Source organism: Scatophagus argus, chromosome 11 (assembly GCF_020382885.2).
Source record: "Scatophagus argus isolate fScaArg1 chromosome 11, fScaArg1.pri, whole genome shotgun sequence".
Lineage (NCBI taxonomy): Eukaryota > Metazoa > Chordata > Actinopteri > Scatophagidae > Scatophagus > Scatophagus argus.
In genome coordinates this window covers 439,372-458,023 of record NC_058503.1, presented here as the reverse complement: position 1 = coordinate 458,023, position 18,652 = coordinate 439,372, and the positions used below count along the sequence as shown (strand labels likewise).

At 39.6% G+C, this 18,652-nt stretch overlaps 1 protein-coding gene across 1 annotated transcript in view; it reads left to right on the top strand.

The window, feature by feature from the left end:
* The first annotated feature begins 3,176 nt into the window (after window positions 1-3,176).
* itgb2 (integrin, beta 2) overlaps window positions 3,177-18,652 on the top strand; it is a 31,729-nt gene continuing 16,253 nt past the window's right edge. Inside the window, exons 1-6 of the mRNA XM_046404139.1 lie at window positions 3,177-3,316; window positions 6,691-6,742; window positions 7,671-7,768; window positions 16,536-16,737; window positions 16,988-17,158; window positions 18,349-18,590. Coding sequence (XP_046260095.1) covers window positions 6,694-6,742; window positions 7,671-7,768; window positions 16,536-16,737; window positions 16,988-17,158; window positions 18,349-18,590 — 762 coding nt within the window. The 5' untranslated portion in view covers window positions 3,177-3,316; window positions 6,691-6,693. The remainder of the gene's footprint in view (window positions 3,317-6,690; window positions 6,743-7,670; window positions 7,769-16,535; window positions 16,738-16,987; window positions 17,159-18,348; window positions 18,591-18,652) is intronic.

The following is an 18,652-nucleotide window of genomic DNA, read 5'->3' as shown; positions in this document are numbered from 1 at the left end:
GATGGCCTTCTGCTGTGACCGCCTGGGAGGGAGAGGGGGGAGAGGAGAGATAGGGAGATGAAGGGAGACAGGAGAGGGGGAGATAGAGAGAAAAAGGGGAGATAGAGAGAGACAGGGAGGATAGAGAGAACAGTGCAGAGCAGGAGCAGCAGGATCCGGGCAGGGCCATGGAGAGGGTTCTGGATCCAGCACCACTATCAGTGCAGTAGGAAGGGCCACAGAGGGCTCAGGATCCAGCAGCGGTACCAGGCCTCAGGAGGGCGGGGTAGGAGATTCTGGATCCAGCAACATGCTCCGGAAGTGCTAAGGAAAGATGGAGCACACCCACTCTGAATGGGGGGAGAGGGCGAGTTAGTACTGTACCGGTGATGGGACATGATGAGTGAGTCACCCTGCTCTGAAAGCTTGGTGTCTAAGGATCTCCCCCAGCAATCTAAACCTATAGCAGCATAACTAGGGGTTGGTCTAACTATAGGCTTTGTCAAAAAGGAGGGTTGGCTCCATATTTACATTTGGAGATTTGTGGTATTTACCAGTAAGTCTGAATCTAAGGAACGCAGCACACTAGAGGGCTGATATAGATAGATAGATAGATAGATATACTTTATTGATCCCAGGCTGGGAAATTGCAGTGAAATTGCATATGGTTCAATGAGATCAGTGATATATGATGGTGCCAGACCATGTACGGCTTTGTAGGTTAGGAGGAGGATCTTAAATTCTACTCTAAATTTTACTGGAAGCCAATGTAGAGAGGCCAGCACAGGAGAAATGTGGTCACGCCTCTTAGTTTTAGTCAGGACACGAGCTGCAGAGTTCAGAATGAGCTGCAGAGTCCTGAGGGACTTTTTAGGGCATCCTGACGAAAGAGAGTTACAGTAATCCAGCCTAGAGGTAACAAAAGCATGGATGAGCTTCTCAGCAGCATCTAAGGAAAGGACATGCCTGATTTTTGCAATGTTACGAAGGAGGAAGTATGCAGTCCTCGAGATTTGCTTTATGTGAATGTTGTCCTGATCAAAGCTAACACCCAGGTTCTTTACAATAGTGCTAGAGGCAGGAGCTAGTCCGTTATGAAAGGCTATATCATTAGCTAAAGATTGTCTAAGATGTTTTGGACCAACAAGTAGAACCTCAGTTTTGTCTGAGTTCAACAGAAGAAAGTTGTGGGTCATCCAGGTCTTAATATCTGCAGCACAGGATTGCAGTTGTGTTAGCTGATTGCTTTCATCTGGCTTCATTGATAAATACAGTTGGGTGTCATCAGCATAACAGTGAAAATTTATAGAGTGCTTTCTGATCATATTGCCTAGTGGGAGCATATAGATTGTGAATAGGATCGGCCCAAGCACAGAACCTTGTAGAACACCATGGCTAACCTTAGTGTGCATGGACAAATATCTTGTTTTATTTTGAAAGCGTCACTTGCCCTGTGTGTCTGTTTCATGTAACTTTGCCTTGGTGATCCTGATTGCTTTGTCCTCCCTAATGTGTTTCACCTGTGTCTTGTTATGTTGTCTATTTAGTCCTCATCTTCCCTGTTGTCAGTGTATTGTATTGTCTTCATGTCTGGAATTGCTTTTGCCATGCTGTTTTCATGCTAGGATTTTCCTTGTCTTGTCTTGCCATGATTTTTGCCACAGTTTTGTTTGTTGATCCTTGTGCCACAGTTTTTGGGATGAGCCTTTTTGAATTTTCATTTCATTAAAGATATTATTATTTCGATCTCCTGCCTGCCTGCCTCCTCTGTGAGTCTCTGTGTCGGGGTTCAGCTTTCTCTGCATCAGCGATGCCGTACTTCCTGATACTAAAGTAACTGTAATCAAATCTCTCCTTAAAAAGCCTACTCTTGATCCAGAGGTTTGGGGCAACTATAGAATGATATCTAACCTTACCTTTCTCTCTAGGATCCTTGAGAAAGCAGTTGCTAATTAGCTGTGTGACTTTGTACATAATAGTTTATTTGAGGATTTTAGAGCTCATCACAAACCAGCACTTTTAGTTATCAAGCTCCTTTCTGATGGAATCATCTTCTGGTTTCAGTCCAGGAGGCAGACACCCACTCTACGTTCAAGAGCAGACTTCCTTTTTGATAAAGCTCATCGTTAGGGCTGGCCTAGACTGACCCCTAGTTATGCTGCTATAGGTATAGACTGCTGGTATCTCCTATGATGCACTGAGCTTCACTCTCCTCCGCTACTTCTCCTTCCATATACATTCATGTCCAATATTTAATCCATAAATATATTTTAATCATGTTAATGAATCATGTCAAGTAAATAAAAATCACGTTCCAAGGTCTAGTTAGAATTTTGATACATTTGTCATCTTAGAGCTGTGCTGTAGGAAGCCATGGCTAGACAGAAAGTACATCCTATTGTCTCATTTTTCAAGGAAGGAAATAGTTTATATGGTCTTAACACTAAAAACAAAGGTAGAAAATACCAGAATTTAGGAACTGGGGATTTCAGAGTAGTGTGAAATCAGAACCAAAGTTTCTATATTGCATTTTATTACATATCAGAGTAACTGAACATTATTATTAGATCAGTGGTTCTTAACCTTGTGGAGGTACCGAACCCCACCAGTTTCATATGCGCATTCACCGAACCCTTCTTTAGTGAAAAATAAAATCTGATTTTTTTCAAATTCAAGACATAGGCATATGTTTTTTTTCTACTGAGCGCGCTAAATTCCCCGCAGCACTGATTGGCCAAGCAATGTAACGTGATCATCTGCAGCCAGTGATGGCCAAGCGGGGCGTGTCATCACGAATTGACACAATGAGTCGGGTGTGTCTTGACCTCCGCGGCGGACGCTCCGCCGAACAGCTGAGACCGACTCATCGAACCCCTAGGGTTCGATAGAACCCAGGTTAAGAACCACTGTATTAGATACTTAAGAACTTTAAATTCTTGTTGTCCTGAACAAATTCAAATAGCATATGTTTTAGTGTGTCTGATGGAGCCGACACAATTGAGTTATGAGGCGAATGATGCTTATTTTTAGAAATGGTGTTTTATAAAACAAAAAACTGTTCCTTTATATGGTTTGATAACTGATACAAATATATCGACTTCAAATTAATGTAAAATACATTTTTAAATAAATTTGAGTTCTATATCTATCTATCTATCTATCTATCTATCTATCTCTATCTTAGCACCATGGTGTGTGGCCAACTCTGTGACACTGTTCTCTTGAACACACTCGTGGTTGCATCAAACTTCCTGTCATCTTGGTGAAGTCTCTCCACCCAGCCAGCGTTCAGCACAAACTGTAAACCACAGAGCAGAACGAGATCTTCCTGTTACTGGTAAGTTTGCTCTTCACTTTTTATTTTTGATACATGAACAGCTGGTAATGTGTCTCAAACAAATAGAATGAAAGACACAATAAACTATGTTTTATGTCAAATACTAAGTGTAGAACCATATAGTGTCTTAAAACGAAAACTCTATAAAAGTAATATGAAAAGCGTCTGTGACAATGTGGGGATTCATATGACACCAAATAAGGTAGACAAGTTTCTTGCTCTTTGAGAGGAAGTTTAAGGCAGCTGAATTATCAATTGATTTATCTACTGACACATTCTCATAAAAAGAGAACAAGATTTGTGTTTAAATTTGATCTCTGAATCCCAGAACTGTTCATTTTTAAATACATTAGGGTATACATAAATAATTATGTATACTGTAATTTAATATACTTTAAAAATAATGTTATACATAATTATTTAAATTGTCTAACATATCATCACTTTAACTAAGTGAATTTAAGCTCAACAGTTAACAGTTGGTTTTAATGAACCTCACACATCATCTCTTTCAAATTCAGATAGTGAGTGATGAAACATAGAAGTACCTGAATATATTTGTATTTTTACTAACCCTGCTACTGCTTCTTCATTTAATAAGGCTGCATGTTGTTTTATTGAGTGGTTTTTCATTTTTATTAAAAAAGTATCCTGTTAACTGAACTGATGAATCATCATGAAGTTGGTTTTATCCGTGTGCAGCATTGCAGCTAAAAGGAGCTTTATTGTGTCATCTTATGACTAAAGTAAGGCTAGATTACCAACCAGGCAAAGCGGGTATCTGGCCATACTCCGATTGTCTGAACTGGTTTGTGAAAATGTCATTGAATATTTGTTTTGAAAATCACAATATCAACTGACTTGATCAGTTGAAGGCATTGAGGATTCTGATCTATAATTGAGATGGGTCCTGTTTTGTAAACTAATCTTCAGGTCTTAATACATTAGTTGGTTGGAATAGAATTAACAAAGAAACAAAATAAAAAAGAGAGATGTCTGTATGTTCTGCTTTCTCATGAGTCACAAAGAGGAAATGTATTGATGACACAACATTTCAACGTTCCCTTTTGCCTTTTATGGTGCTAACAGCCTCTGTGTCCCGGAAATTATATTATATTTATATTCAGTGTTACATTTAACGGTTTCACACATATCATACTCACATGCAATTCTCTGACTGTATGATGTTCCCAGGACATAGGTAAAAAATAAAAATAGAAAAATAAACAATAAAACAGAGAAATATAGAATAAATAATAAATATAAGAAATATGCACAAACATACAAAAGTATATACACAGTTCAACATAAGGAGGACAGACAAGACAATGCAATACAACAAGACATTCAAGTGTGGTTGTTAATACAGGTGTTTTGGGTTTTGGGTTTGTGTTTGTCTTGAGTGTAAGTGTATGTTTTTGCATGTGTATGTGTATAACTGACTGTGTCAGCCCTTTCATTGGGAGTTTAGTCTGATGGCTTGAGGAAAGAAGCTATTTCAGAGTCTGGTAGTGTTGGGCCAAATGCTCCAGTACCCGACAGCAGGAGTGTGAAGAGTGTGTGTGAGGGATGAGTGGTGTCATCTGCAATGCTGATTGCTTTGTGGATGCACCATGTGGAATTGTTTTCAATTGAATATGTGAAAGAGCTTTCGTAAATTATAAAGTTGTGTTTTATCTATGTTGGCACAGTGGTGCAGTGGTCAGGACTGTCACCTCACAGCAAGAAGTTTGCCATGCCAGAAAACGTGCAAGTTCGGATAATTGATGACTCTTGCCCATAGGTGTGATTGTGGTCATATGTCGGCCCTGTGATGACCTTTCAAGGGTGTAACCTGCCTCAGCAGGAACAGGCTCCAGGAACCCCACACCCACCCAGTCCCCTCAACTGTGGAAAGGATAAACAGTGATAGAAAATAGATGGATGTTTTATTTATGCTTTACAAACTGTCCCAACTTTCTGAAATTATGGTTGTAACTAATGATCACGCTGTTGGTCTTTAGATTGGCCAAGCCTTTCATTTGGTATTTCTGACATAACATTGTGTAACAATTGTTTTGCCTTATGTAACATTACAAAGGCTAAAAGGGTAATAAAGTTGATCTAAAGAATATTATTTGTCCAATTAAAGGCACAGGTACACCCCAGATTGTTGTAGTGTCCATGTGGATCACCAGTTCTAGGCACTGTTAGTAAGTGGGAAGCCAGTGAATTATGATGTCCTGGTGATTGCAGTTAAATCAGTTCAGGGAAGGGGTATAGGCAGAGCTAAATTCTGGACCTAAATTAATGGCATCAAATTCTAAATACATAGTCAGCTTTCCAGCTATAACAGTGTCCACGCTTGCTTTAAGAAGAAGAAGAAGAAGAAGAATCAGCTTTATTGACAGTGTATATATTTTTACATACAGACACTGAATTCGTCCTCTGCATTTGACCCATCCTTAGATGAACACACACATGCAACACCCAGCAAATTACATGCAGTGAAACACACACAGGAGCAGTGGGCAGCATCAAGTGCCCGGGGAGCATATTGGGGGGTTAAGTGCCTTGCTCAAGGGCACATCAGCTTGCTAATGGTGGAGGGGGGCATTTTTCGCATTAATCACTCCACCACACCCAAATTTTTCCTGCCTGTCCGGTGGGGGAATCGAACCGGTGACCCTCCGACCACAAGCCACTTCTCCAACCTCTAGTGTTTCCTAGAGCAATACTGCAGTCAGGCACTGATGTTGGATGAAAAAGCCCGTCTCACAATCTCTGTTCCAGTTCATCCTAAAGATGGTCGATGGGATTGAGGTCCAGCCTCTGTGAGGGCCAGTCGAGTTCTTCCACACCAACTCATCCAATCATGTCTTTATGGACCTTGCTTTGTGTACTGGGGCACAGTCATGATGGACCAGAAAAGGGCCTTCCCCAAACTGTTGACAGTTTTGGATGAACTGCAACAGAGGTTGTGAGCAACAGTAATCTTTGAGATGCTTGGCTACAAGGTTAACACCCTAAGAAAGAAACAGCACTATCTTCCATGGAACCTGGAGGTTCCTCCAGGTATATATATATGTATATATATGTATAAGCTCCAGTGTCTGCACTGTCACAGGTATCCACAGTATCCTTTATACTCATTTCAACAAGGATTTGGATTAACCATTTGCAGACTATGGAACTATTTGCTTTTAATAAGAAATTGTACTGTGACTGTAGGGACTGTAGAATTTTTTTGATTCTCATATCTGGTTAGAATTATTTTGTATATATTGTTAATATATGCTTTCAGACAGTTTTGCATTGTACTTGTACTGGGAATATTTGATATATTTAATACTGGACTAAGAGAAAAATTGGAATGTTGTGTTTTTTGTCATCAGGACATGGATCTGTGTTTACTGTTCTTTCTGCTCTTGCTGATGGGTAGAAATGGTAAGTTTTAAAAAGTTACCACTAAATTAATTTTTACAAATCTTAAAGCCAGGGAGGTCACTTGTAGTTAAAAACACACAAAATATAGACAGTTGTAATAGTTATGCTAGTAAAGGGAAGAATTAACAACATGTGCTTTCTGACCTCCACCTTACCCACAAGCACTTTGATTTCTGTCCAGAAAAATTTGCTTTCTTCATCTTTGGCTTGGTTGTTACCATGAATTACCATTAAGAACAGTTCTTCATTAGGCTCATTTCTATGCATCAACATTCAAGCAGTGCTTTGCTTTGCCCATTTATGGTTAAATGTGGGCATGTAGAGGACCAGATAAGGGGCTGAGCCACTTCCAGGTAAACAGTGATTTGAAAATGGAACACTGTCACCAAGTTTGCCTATATAGAGTTTTATATGTTTTTTGCACGTTATTTTCACTTTTTGCACACATACACTTTTAGTGTGGATTGTATCCACTGTTTTTTAAATGAGACCCCTGATGGGGAACCTAGTTGCATTAATTTTTTTTAAACCACCATGTTTAACTAGATAAAATCTTTTAATCATCTATAATCTATCTGCTTGAAGAACATTTTCTTTAATGAAAAAGTGAAATTGCTTGGCAAAATATAACAAGCTAACAATTCCACAAAATTTGTTTTCAGTCCGTTACCAATAGTACCAGAGTAGGCTAAATCAGTACTAATAGCTTTTATTACTAAAAGTATGTGGGGGACAGCCATCTGTCTTGATTTATGAGGTTAATTAAAAGCCAAAAGAAAACAGTCTCAGTCATAATCTGTGAAGATATAGGATAGAATGATGAATACAAATTGTTTGTGTCTATTACTATTTTTAATTGTATATTTTGTGCTGATTTAACCATTTTTTATAAGACTGTATTGCATAGAGTTTGTGTTTTTCTTTACAGGATTTTGTCAACAAGAAGAAGTTTGTTCCAAGTCTGTGATCAACTCCTGCAGTGACTGTATCAGATCTGGGCCATACTGTGTGTGGTGCAAACAGCTGGTGAGAAAGAAAGAAAGGTTCTCAATTAAGTTAATGCAGCTAATGTCCTGCTGCAGTGCAACACACTGTTCAGTATGACCACACCTCATCATAGTTGTTTAAAATGAACTTTAACTAATTCAGTGTCGGCCATCTGTGAGCTACTGTAAGTTACCAGAGTAACTTCATGAATAGTGTGTTTACATTTTCTTCTACTGTCAAATGTCAGAAGTTAGCTTTCAAAAAACTGAACTCATTATTTATAACTTGATCACGCCAAAGTTTACATTTTTAAAACTTTGCAGTGAATTGTGTGATGTTCATGTTTTATGCTGAAATGTAATGAATTCTGGTGTGAAACAAGCTACCTCAGCAGTCATTATTACTGCATTTACATGCAAGCAAGGAATGAGAATATGAGATCCTGACAATACTGTTAGAAGGTCTGACATCAACTGTAGGGTCTCAGAAAATTATGTCATTAATTCATTTATCATGAACGCCACTGCGTCCTAGTAAATGAACCTCAACAAGTCTCAAGTCAAGCTCTAAGTCTTTTGGGTGTAGGTCTAAATGTTTTATCAACTGCTGACAGGTTGCAACATATGGTGAATTGACAGATCTGAATCCTGGTGGGCTTGACCTACTATCAGCAGTTGCTCCACTTTTCCCCAGCAGTATTGCTCACTTCCCTGGATAGTTGGTGGCTGGATCTGGTGTTGTTTTTGTGGTCACACCATGTGTTCATTGTTGATTTTAGTTCATTTAGGTCAGCAAATAGATGCACACAGGAATGAAGGTTATCAGCTGGTAAGGGAGCTCTCCAGGCTCTGGATAAATGAAACATCAATCTAAACATCAATCTGTTTTTCAGACAAGAAACCACATTTCCTGTCATGATACCAGATCAATCAGTCATCTCAGTGAAGTGGTCTTGACCCAAGCAAATTCAGGAGGCGAGACAGTTGATGTCCTGCCCTTGACATTTTATCTACCCTGCATAGATTGTGGATGGATAGTACATGTTGGTCAGATGTGTAAATAAATAAAACGAAGAATTTCTTCATTACTTTTACAACAAAATTGTACCAATTCATCTGCATATTAACAGAGAATTCAGACAGCTTGATGTTTACTCTTGCTCACTTCAACATCAGCTCACTTCACCAAAATTTCTTTGTCAACCCTGGAATTGTTGCACTTACTAAATCATCTACCTGTCCCTCAGACAGGAGGCACTTTGCCAGGTTTGGCAATGTGGAGCTTTATATCTAAGACATTCTCTCTAAGACCAGTTACTTCTGGTTGTGTTTTCTCAAACATTTCCACAGAATTTCCATTAACACCGTGGAGTCGACAGACGCGCGTCCTTATCACAAGACCACTTTAAGATGACGTAGCTACAAGACGCAGCCTAGCTGAATCTCAGTTTTTGTGTCGAAAGTGGGCACTTCAAACTATATACAAGTTTTTAAATTTTGTTAATATGTCAAGTAAAACCTGAGTTATGATAAAAAAATATACGCACTGTTTTTTTCCTGGACATTGCCATCACGTTTGGTGCGCGTTTGGTGCGCGTTTGGGGCGAGTTTTATGCAAGAAGACGCAGTAAACACCAGCGCATTGAGCGCACTTCATTCAGCGCACTTCAGCGCATTTTCCCCAGTCGGATTTTAGAGTTTTTGTGTGATTTTAGGTCCAGTGTGTTAATACAGTATGTCAAAATGAAAAAAATAACAGTAAATCACACTTGTGAGGTTGTGCTGAACAAAAATGATACCAAAATGGCAAGATAAAAAAAATTCTAAGTTGAAATATAAAATTAGAATCAAAAATAGTCAACAACTGACAATTATACAAGACTCCATAGGGTTAAAGTAGATGAACATGTTGTAATAGAACATGTTGCACCTGCTTAAAATCAAAATGTGGCTTGTTATTAGCTGATGCACAATACGTGACCTGGGCTCTAATGATACACAAAGAACACACCACTCTCAGCAATGTGTATTTACAGTGAGCTACAGTCAGCTTTCAGTTCAGTTGAGAAAGACCAATAAGTGATAATTCCCTGAAACTATCCCTCAGTCCCACACAGAGTTAATATGCTAATCTAAAGCTAAAGCAAATAATAATAATGGCTGCTGTAACAATGGCTTTTGTGAATACAGCTGCAGTACAAGCTCCATCCTGCTTCGTTTCTCCGATATGTTTCTGTGCAGCTCATACAGAAAAACCTGCAGCTTTGTACGACAGAGAGCAGAGGAGAGAGGCGGTGGAGAAACAGAGACAACTATAACCTGGTGCCTCCATTTTCATACCTTGCACTTTTATTGGCTGGGGACCACAGAGCTGCACAAAGGCTAACACCTAGAAATGTCCCAACACAGCAAAGTACTAAGTTTAACTGTGGTTGCTCCACTCATTTGACTAGTTAGTGCATGGCTTGCATCAGAACTTTGCACTGAGCCTGGAATTTAACAAACAAACAGATGGAGACAGAAACTAATCCAAAATACTAATGAGTTCCAGAGTTCTTGTCTGAGTTTTCAGACTTCTTATCTAGTTTAGTGCTCAGTACAGATAAAGTCATTATAGTAGGTGACTTTCATATGGATTTCGAATCTGACAGTCCTAAGTCAGCCTTTAACTCACTCTTAGATTCAGTAGGTTTCTTTCAGATAGTAAATTAACCAATGACACTGTCATAATCACACCCTCAATCTGGTTCTCACCTATGGCCTAGAAAGTAAGAACATGTTAGTTGCCCCTCAAAACCCTCTCCTTTCAGACCACTGACTTATAACTTTTGAACTAACTTCAACAGACTCAACAAAAAGGTTTACTATAGCAGATGCCTCTCTGAGAATACTGTAGACAGATTTAGGGATGCAATCCCATCACAGCTCCCTTCAGCACCATGTGCCAGTACAACAGACCACACTGATTTAAATATTACTCCTGCAGAAATTGACTGCTTTGTAAACAACACTGCAGTCACTTTACACACAGTTTTAGATATGGTTGCCCCACTAAATGTCACGCTGTATTAGTTTAAGTTATGTTTTGTCTTTTGGTTTTTCAGTCCTGTTTCATTTTTGTTTTGTCATGTGTATTATTTTCCAGGTTTTTTCTGTTTTCCAGAGTCACTTCCCCTCTGTGTCCCTGTTTCATGTATCTTCATTTTAGTTTAACTCGATTGCTTGCTCCTCCCTAATGTGTTTCACCTTTGTCTCATTGTATTGTCTATTTAGTCCTTGTTCCCCCGATCACTCTTCGTGAGTTCGTTGTTTGTCTGCATGCCATGTTTGTCTCTGTGTCAAGTATTGATCATTACCATGCCAGGAACTTTTTTCACCATAAATTTCACCATAGATCCCAACTAAGCTCCTTAAGGACGTCTTTCCTCTGATTTCATTGTTATGCTGATGATACCCAGCTGTACTTATCCATAAAGCCTGAAGAAATAGAGCCATTAGTCAGAAGTCAGGCATGTCTTGAGGTCATAAAGGACTGGGTGACCTCCAATTTTTTACTATTAAACTCAGACAAAACTGAGGTCATTGTTTTTGGCCCCAGACATCTCAGAACTAGAATAGCTGATCATATTCTCTCTCTGGATGGCATTACTTTGGCCTCCAATACGACTGTGAAGAACCTCGGCTTTGTTCAATTAAATTCAATTCAATTCAATTTTATTTGAAGTGCCAATTCATAACAGAGTTATCTCAAGACACTTTACAGGTGAGTAAACACCACAAATCCATAAAAAGAACAGAATCAGATAGAAACAGGTCCCTGTGCAAAACCCCACACTGAGTAAGCATTTGACGACAGTGGCCAGGAAAAACTTCCTTTTAACAGACAGAAAACTCGAGCAGAACCAGACTCAGTTTAGACAGGCTTCTGCTGCAAGGGAGGGAGAGATGGGAGAGGACAGACAGGGAGATGGAGAGAGAAAGGATAGGGGGACATAGAGAGAAAAGGGAGGGGGAGAGAGGAGAGACAGGGAGGATAGAGAGAACAGTGCAGAGCAGGAGCAGGGTAGGAGATTCTGGATCCAGCAACATGATCCAGAAGTGCTGAGAAAAGATGGAGCACAAGAGCTCGGGAGAGAGGGCGAGTTAGTGCTGTACTGGTGATGGGACATGATGAGTGAGTCCCCTTGCTCTGAAAGCTCAGTGTCTAATGATCTCCCCCAGCAATCTAAACCTATAGCAGCATAACCAGGGGTTGGTCCAGGCAGAATCTGAACAGTCCTAACTATAGGCTTTGTCCAAAAGGAGGGTTTTAAGTCTACTCTTGAACATAGAGAGGGTGTCTGCAGCCCAAACTGAGGCCGATAATTGGTTCCACAGAAGAGTAGCTTGAAGGCCTTGGCTCTATATCTACATTTGGTGATTTGTGGTATTACCAGTATGTCTGAATCTAAGGAACGCAGCATCCTAGAGGGCTGATACGGTTCAATGAGATCAGTGATATATGATGGTGCCAGACCATGCACATCTTTGTAGGTTAGGAGGAGGATCTTAAATTCTACCCTAAATTTTACTGGAAGCCAATGTAGAGAGGCCAGCACAGGAGAAATGTGGTCACGCCTCTTAGTCTTAGTCAGAACATGAGCTGCAGAGTTCTGAGGGACTTTTTAGGGCATCCTGACGAAAGAGAGTTACAGTAATCCAGTCTAGAGGTAACAAAAGCATGGATGAGCTTCTCAGTGGCATCTAAGGAAAGGACATGCCTGATTTTTGCAATGTTACGAAGGTGGACGTATGCAGTCCTCAAGATTTGTTTTATGTATGTGTTGAAAAACAAGTCCTGATCAAAGCTAACACCCAGGTTCTTTACAATAGTGCTAGAGGCAGGAGCTAGTCCGTTATGAAAGGCTATATCATTAGCTAAAGATTGTCTAAGATGTTTTGGACCAACTAGTAGAACCTCAGTTTTGTCTGAGTTCGACAGAAGAAAGTTGTGGGTCATCCAGGACTTAATATCTGCAACAAGGCATTGCAGTTGTGTTAGCTGATTGCTTTCATCTGGCTTTATTGATGAATACAATTGGGTGTCGTCAGCATAACAGTGAAAATTTATGGTGTGCTTTCTGATCATATTGCCTAGTGGGAGCATATAGATTGTGAATAGGATCGGGCCAAGCACAGAACCTTGTGGAGCACCATGGCTAACCTTAGTGTGCATGGACAAGTTGTGATTTACATGTACAAAGAGATGTCTGTCTGATAGATAGGACTTGAACCAGCTTAAAGCAGTTCCATTTATACCAATTTGATTTTCTAGCCTCTGTAAAGGAATCTGGTGGTCAGCAGTATCAAATGCAGCACCGAGATCCAGAAGGACAAGTACTGAAACACAGCCCTGGTCAGAGGGCATAAGCAGGTCGTTGGTGACTTTTACCAGTGCGGTCTCTGTGCTGTGATGTTCCCTAAAACCTGACTGAAAGACTTTAAATAGGCTGTTATTATGGAGATACTTGCACAGCTGACTGGCAACGACTTTCTCCAAAATTTTCGAAATGAAGACCAGGTTCGAGATAGGCCTATGGTTTGCTCAAACTCCTGGATCAAGAGGGGGCTTTTTTAGCAGGGGTTTGATTACAGCAACTTTAAAAGTCTGTGGGACATAGCCTGATGTCAGGGACAAATTAATGTCTAGTAAGGAGGTGCCAAGTAAAAGGAACACTTCCTTAAGTAACCTAGTAGGAATCTAAGAGACAGGTTGTGGATTTAGAGGAGGAAATGATAGAAGCCAATTGTTGAGGGCTGATAGGAAGAAATGAGTCTAGGTACGTATCTGGCTTAGTGGTTATCTCCAATGCGGCTGCATTGAAGGACAAATTTGTGATAGGTGATGCTAGGAGTCTTGAATGTTATCTCTAATAGTTACATTTTTTTCATTAAAGAAGTTCATGAAATCACTACTACTGAGATGTGGAGGAATGGATTGCTCGATAGAGTGATGAGTAATAACTGGCTCTGGCTGTACGGAGTACTGCCCTGTATGTTTTTAGACTATCTTGCCTGGCCTGATAGAATTCATCCTTTTTTTTGTTGAATGCCATTTCTTCTCCATGTGTCGTGATCTTTGCTTTAACTCACGTGTTTTCTGGGTGTACCATGGAGCAGAGCTTCTTTTAGTTATATTCTTTTTAGATAGAGGTGCAATTAGGTTAAGTGTGCTGTGCAATGAGCATGCAGTGCTATCAACTAAATTATCAATGTCATGGCAACTAGGGGTGGTGCATGAGTCCCCTGACACACTGAGACAGACATGATTGTCAATAGGAGAAAAGCAGTCAAGATGATTATCTGTTTCTACTGTTGTTTCTAAGGTTCCAGTGTTTGGATGTTGATCGGTACCAGCTGAGGTCAGTAGGTGTTGAATTTTGTCTCTAATGTTTAAAATCTTGTCATTAAAAAAGATTATAAAGTCATTGCTGCTGAGGGTCAGAGCGATACAAGGCTCGATAGCACTATGGCTCTCTGTCAGCCTGGCTACAGTGCTGAAGATAAACTTGGGATTATGCTTGTTATCCTCAATTAATTTCGTAATAGTAATAAGCTGCTCTGGCAGTCCGTAGGGCCTTCTGTTATATTCTAAGATTGTCTTGCCAGATTGAGTGAGATTCAGTAAGTTTGGAGGAAGGCCATTTCCTTTCAAGTTTTTGCGCATTTTACTTTAATTTGCAAACCTGTGTATTATACCAGGGTGCAAGTCTCTTTTGCTTTATGCGTTTCATTTTTAGTGGGGCAACAGTCCACAAAATGGTCAGTTTGAGAGGGATTATTGTATTGTTCACTAGTATCGGGACATGATACTAAAGTAAATCACAATAGAACTGCTTCTTCAAATTTAGCCACAGCATTATCAGACAGGTATCTAGTGTAGGATTTTATTCTTGGTGGTATGAAATCAAATAGTACAAACTCAAAAGTTATTAAACAATGGTCAGATAGAAGAGGATTTTGTTCAAAGACTATTAAATGTTCTACTTCAATGCCATATGTCAGAACTAGGTCAAGAGTGTGACTGATGCAGTGAGTGGGTTTATGTACACACTGATAGAAGCTGATTGAATCTAATAGAGAGATTTATCTCTCTATTTTTGCTGCGCAAAGGTTATCATTACCATCGTCCACGTGGATGTTGAAATCGCCCATAATAATTACTTTATTAGTTTTAAGGACGAGACTCAATAGGAACTCTGAAAATTCCAGTAGAAATTCAGAGCATGGGCCAGGAGCGCGGTACACTACAGCAATAAAAATTGGTTGTACTGTTTTCCAGGTATGGTGTGAGAGACTAAGAATAAGGCAAATGAGTGGTAGTTGACTTTGGGTTTTGGATTGAATGATAGGTTTTGGTCAAAAATGACTGCAACTCCTCGACTGGTGTCCCGAGGAATGTGAGTGTTAATATGATTGATGTGATATGATATGATTGTGGGGAGTGGATTCATTTAAGCTGACATTTTCTTCTGGCCGAAGCCAGGTTTCAGTTAAACAAAATAAACCTATATTACAGTCCAATATTAACTCATTTACTAGTACAGCTTTAGATGAGAGATCTAACGTTTAACAGTTTTAACAGTTCAACACAGCTCCAGATTTGGTGTGGGCTTATACAGCCTCAAGGCAGACACAGTTTCTATGGGGCGTGAAGAGGGTGGTCGGGGGTGACAGTAGAAAGGAGCTTGCAGAGGGGTGTGTAAGACAGCAGCTCTGCCTCCTGGTCTGGACTCTGGGTGGCTGTCATGGTTTTGGGTGGCGTACAGAATTTACTATGTTCATAGACAAGAGAGCTGCCCCATCCAAATTAGAATGGATGCCATCTCTCCGAACCAGACCAGGTTTTCCCTAGAAAGTTTTCCAGTTGTATATATCGGCCACGTTGTTTTCTGAACACCACCTTGACATCCAGCTTAAATGTCGCCCGCTCTGGCCCCAGGGAGGCACCTAACTATGTTCGCAGGAGTCTCTAACTTCATGTTCCGAAGAACAGAGTCACCAATGATTTACTATCTATGGTGCGGAGCACTAAGCACTAAGCTTTGCCTCCAGGGCTGCAAAAAGCTGCACTTATTACAAGTACCATTATCAGTAAACGAGGCAGAGGAGTAGTTAACAATCAGGCATATGGAGCAAGAAAGAGGTGAGGAAGTGGAGGGAGAGAGAAGTTTTGTGTCTCTCCCTTCCTCTCTCTCTGTATCTTTCTGCAGGTCTCTCTTCATCCAAATTTACATGCCGACCTGCGTCTGGCCCTCTGACAAACCCTGCTCAAGGTTTCTTCCTGTTAAAAGAGAGTTTTTCCTTGCCAGTCCTCGCTCTGGGTTTCTGTAAAGCACCTAGAGACAATTTTGATTGTAAAAGGTGCTATATTGAATATATACTGAATTGAATTGAATTGAAATGAATTGAATTGAATTGAATTGAAGGGATCATTCAGTGTTCATCACAGTCATAGTCACATCAAAAGTTGTTCTTGCATTTGTATTTAATATCTGTGAATGTGACAACAAACAAATTCTGAAAAAAAAGTTTGAGTGGCAAAGACTGGAAATGTCTAATAACAGTATTTGTTTTGAAAAAAATATTTTCAGCAGAGTGGTGTGCTGTACCCTGTGTGAGCCATTATAATACTGACAGTTGTCATTCTAACATTATGTTAATACTGGTTTAACAACACTAAATGCCGACAGATAAGTAAACTTACGTGCTTATTGTAAAAGGCAATTCCTGTGTGTTTTTTCTGTTTTTGCCTCCATTTTGTTCAGAACTTTACCAAACCAGGTGAGCAGGAAGCAGCACGATGTGACACCCAAGCTAATTTAAGAGAGAGAGGCTGCAAGTTGGATCAAATTATCTCTCCTCAGAACCATCAAAGCAATATCAAAGAAGATCCTTTGTCGGTGTCATTCAACCAGCAGGAGCCTGTGCAGCTAAGTCCACAGAAAATTAGTCTGAGACTGCGACCTGGTGAGTAGAATAGGTTCATACTCACCTTTAATAACAGAAAAATGAAGTTTTTCCAGGGCAGAGTAAAACCAGGGCAGTTATCTGTGTGCCCCAAGGTCATTATCTAGAGTTTGGCTGAAAATCGTACAATGTTTGAATGTTTTTCAAGTTTTTTTTATCATCACATTAGACTTCAAACTTTTAGACTTTATTTTGAAAATGATCGTGGCAGTATTTCTGTATTTCATTTGTTTCCCTTTTGTGTTTACAGGGCTTTCTATCACATTTCCTGTCTATTTTAAAAGAGTTCAGGGTTATCCAGTTGATCTCTATTACCTGATGGACCTGTCTTACTCCATGAAAGATGATTTGGAAAATGTCAAAGATCTGGGACAAGATCTTTTCGCAGAACTGAATAAAATCACTGAACACGCTAGAATAGGTAATAAAATTTCATTTCCAACCAATAATCTTTTAACATACCAATATTTATTATTTGTTTAGATTTTAGAATACAGCCACCATTAACTAACCATGAAAGAAGAGGTTTATTTATAAGAGGGACTTCAAATAAGACAAACTGAATCTTTTTTATGATAATGACTGGTAGGAGTTGTATCTGCTGCCAGGAGAAGCATTTTGCACATTTTGTTATGTTACAGTCTCATTCCATGGATGAGATTAAATGGATTAAATTAATTTTTCCCCTCAAAATTCTACACAAAATAACCCATAAAAACCAAGTTTGCTAGAATTTTTTTGCAAATTTATTAAATAAATAAATAATATATATAACATGTACATAAGTATTCACACCTTGTGATCAATACTTTGCTGAAGCCCCTTTGGTAGCAATTACAGCCTCAAATCTTTTTGAGTATGATCCTATATGCTTGGCACACTTATTTCTGGGCAGTTTCTTCCACTCTTCAGTGCAGAACTTCTCAAGCCCCATCAGGTTGGATGGGGAGCATCGGTGCATAGCCATTTTCAGATCTCTCCAGAGATGCTCAATAGGGTTCAAGTCTGGGTTCTGGCTGGGCCACTCAAAGACATTCACAGGGTTGTCCCGAAGACACTCTTTTGTGATGGTGGCTGTATGCTTAGGGTCCTGTTGGAAGATAAACCTTCACTCTTGTCTGAGGTCCAGTGCACTCTGGAGCAGGTTGTCAGCAAGGATGTCTCTGTATATTGCTGCAGTCATCTTTCCCTCAACCCTTACTAGTCTCACAGTTCCTGCTGCCACAAAACATCCCCACAGCATGATGCTACCACCAACATGCATGCCTGAGCTCAATTTTGAGTGTCATGGCAAGGGTGTGAATACTTATGTACATGTTACATTTTTTGTTTTTCATTTTTAATGAATTTGTAAAAAAAAAAAAAATCATGCAAACTTGTTTCTCTTTGTCATTATGAGGTATTTTGTGTAGAATTTTGAGGAAGAAATTTAATTTAATCCATTTTGGAATCAGACTGTAACATAACAAAATGTGGAAAAAGCGAAGCGGTCTTAATATTTTCTGGATGTACAGTATATATATCTATATATATATATATCTATATATATATAAAACAATAAAGTAAAGATAGATAGATAAATAAATAATGACTTTTCCTATATAACTATAGGGTTTGGTGCCTTTGTTGACAAGACAGTCCTTCCATATACTAATACCAATGAGAAGAAACTGCAGAAGCCATGTGATGAGAACGACCAGCAGTGTCAGGCTGCTTTTGGCTACAGACACGTGCTTAATATGACACCAAGTAAGGATGATTTCAAAAGAAAAGTGACAGAGCAGCTCATTTCTGGGAACTTGGATTCTCCTGAAGGGAGTCTTGATGCCATGATGCAGGCTGCTGTATGTGGGGTAAGAACTCCCTTCACCAAAGAATAAACAATATACTGTGAGTAACATTTGAAAATTATGTA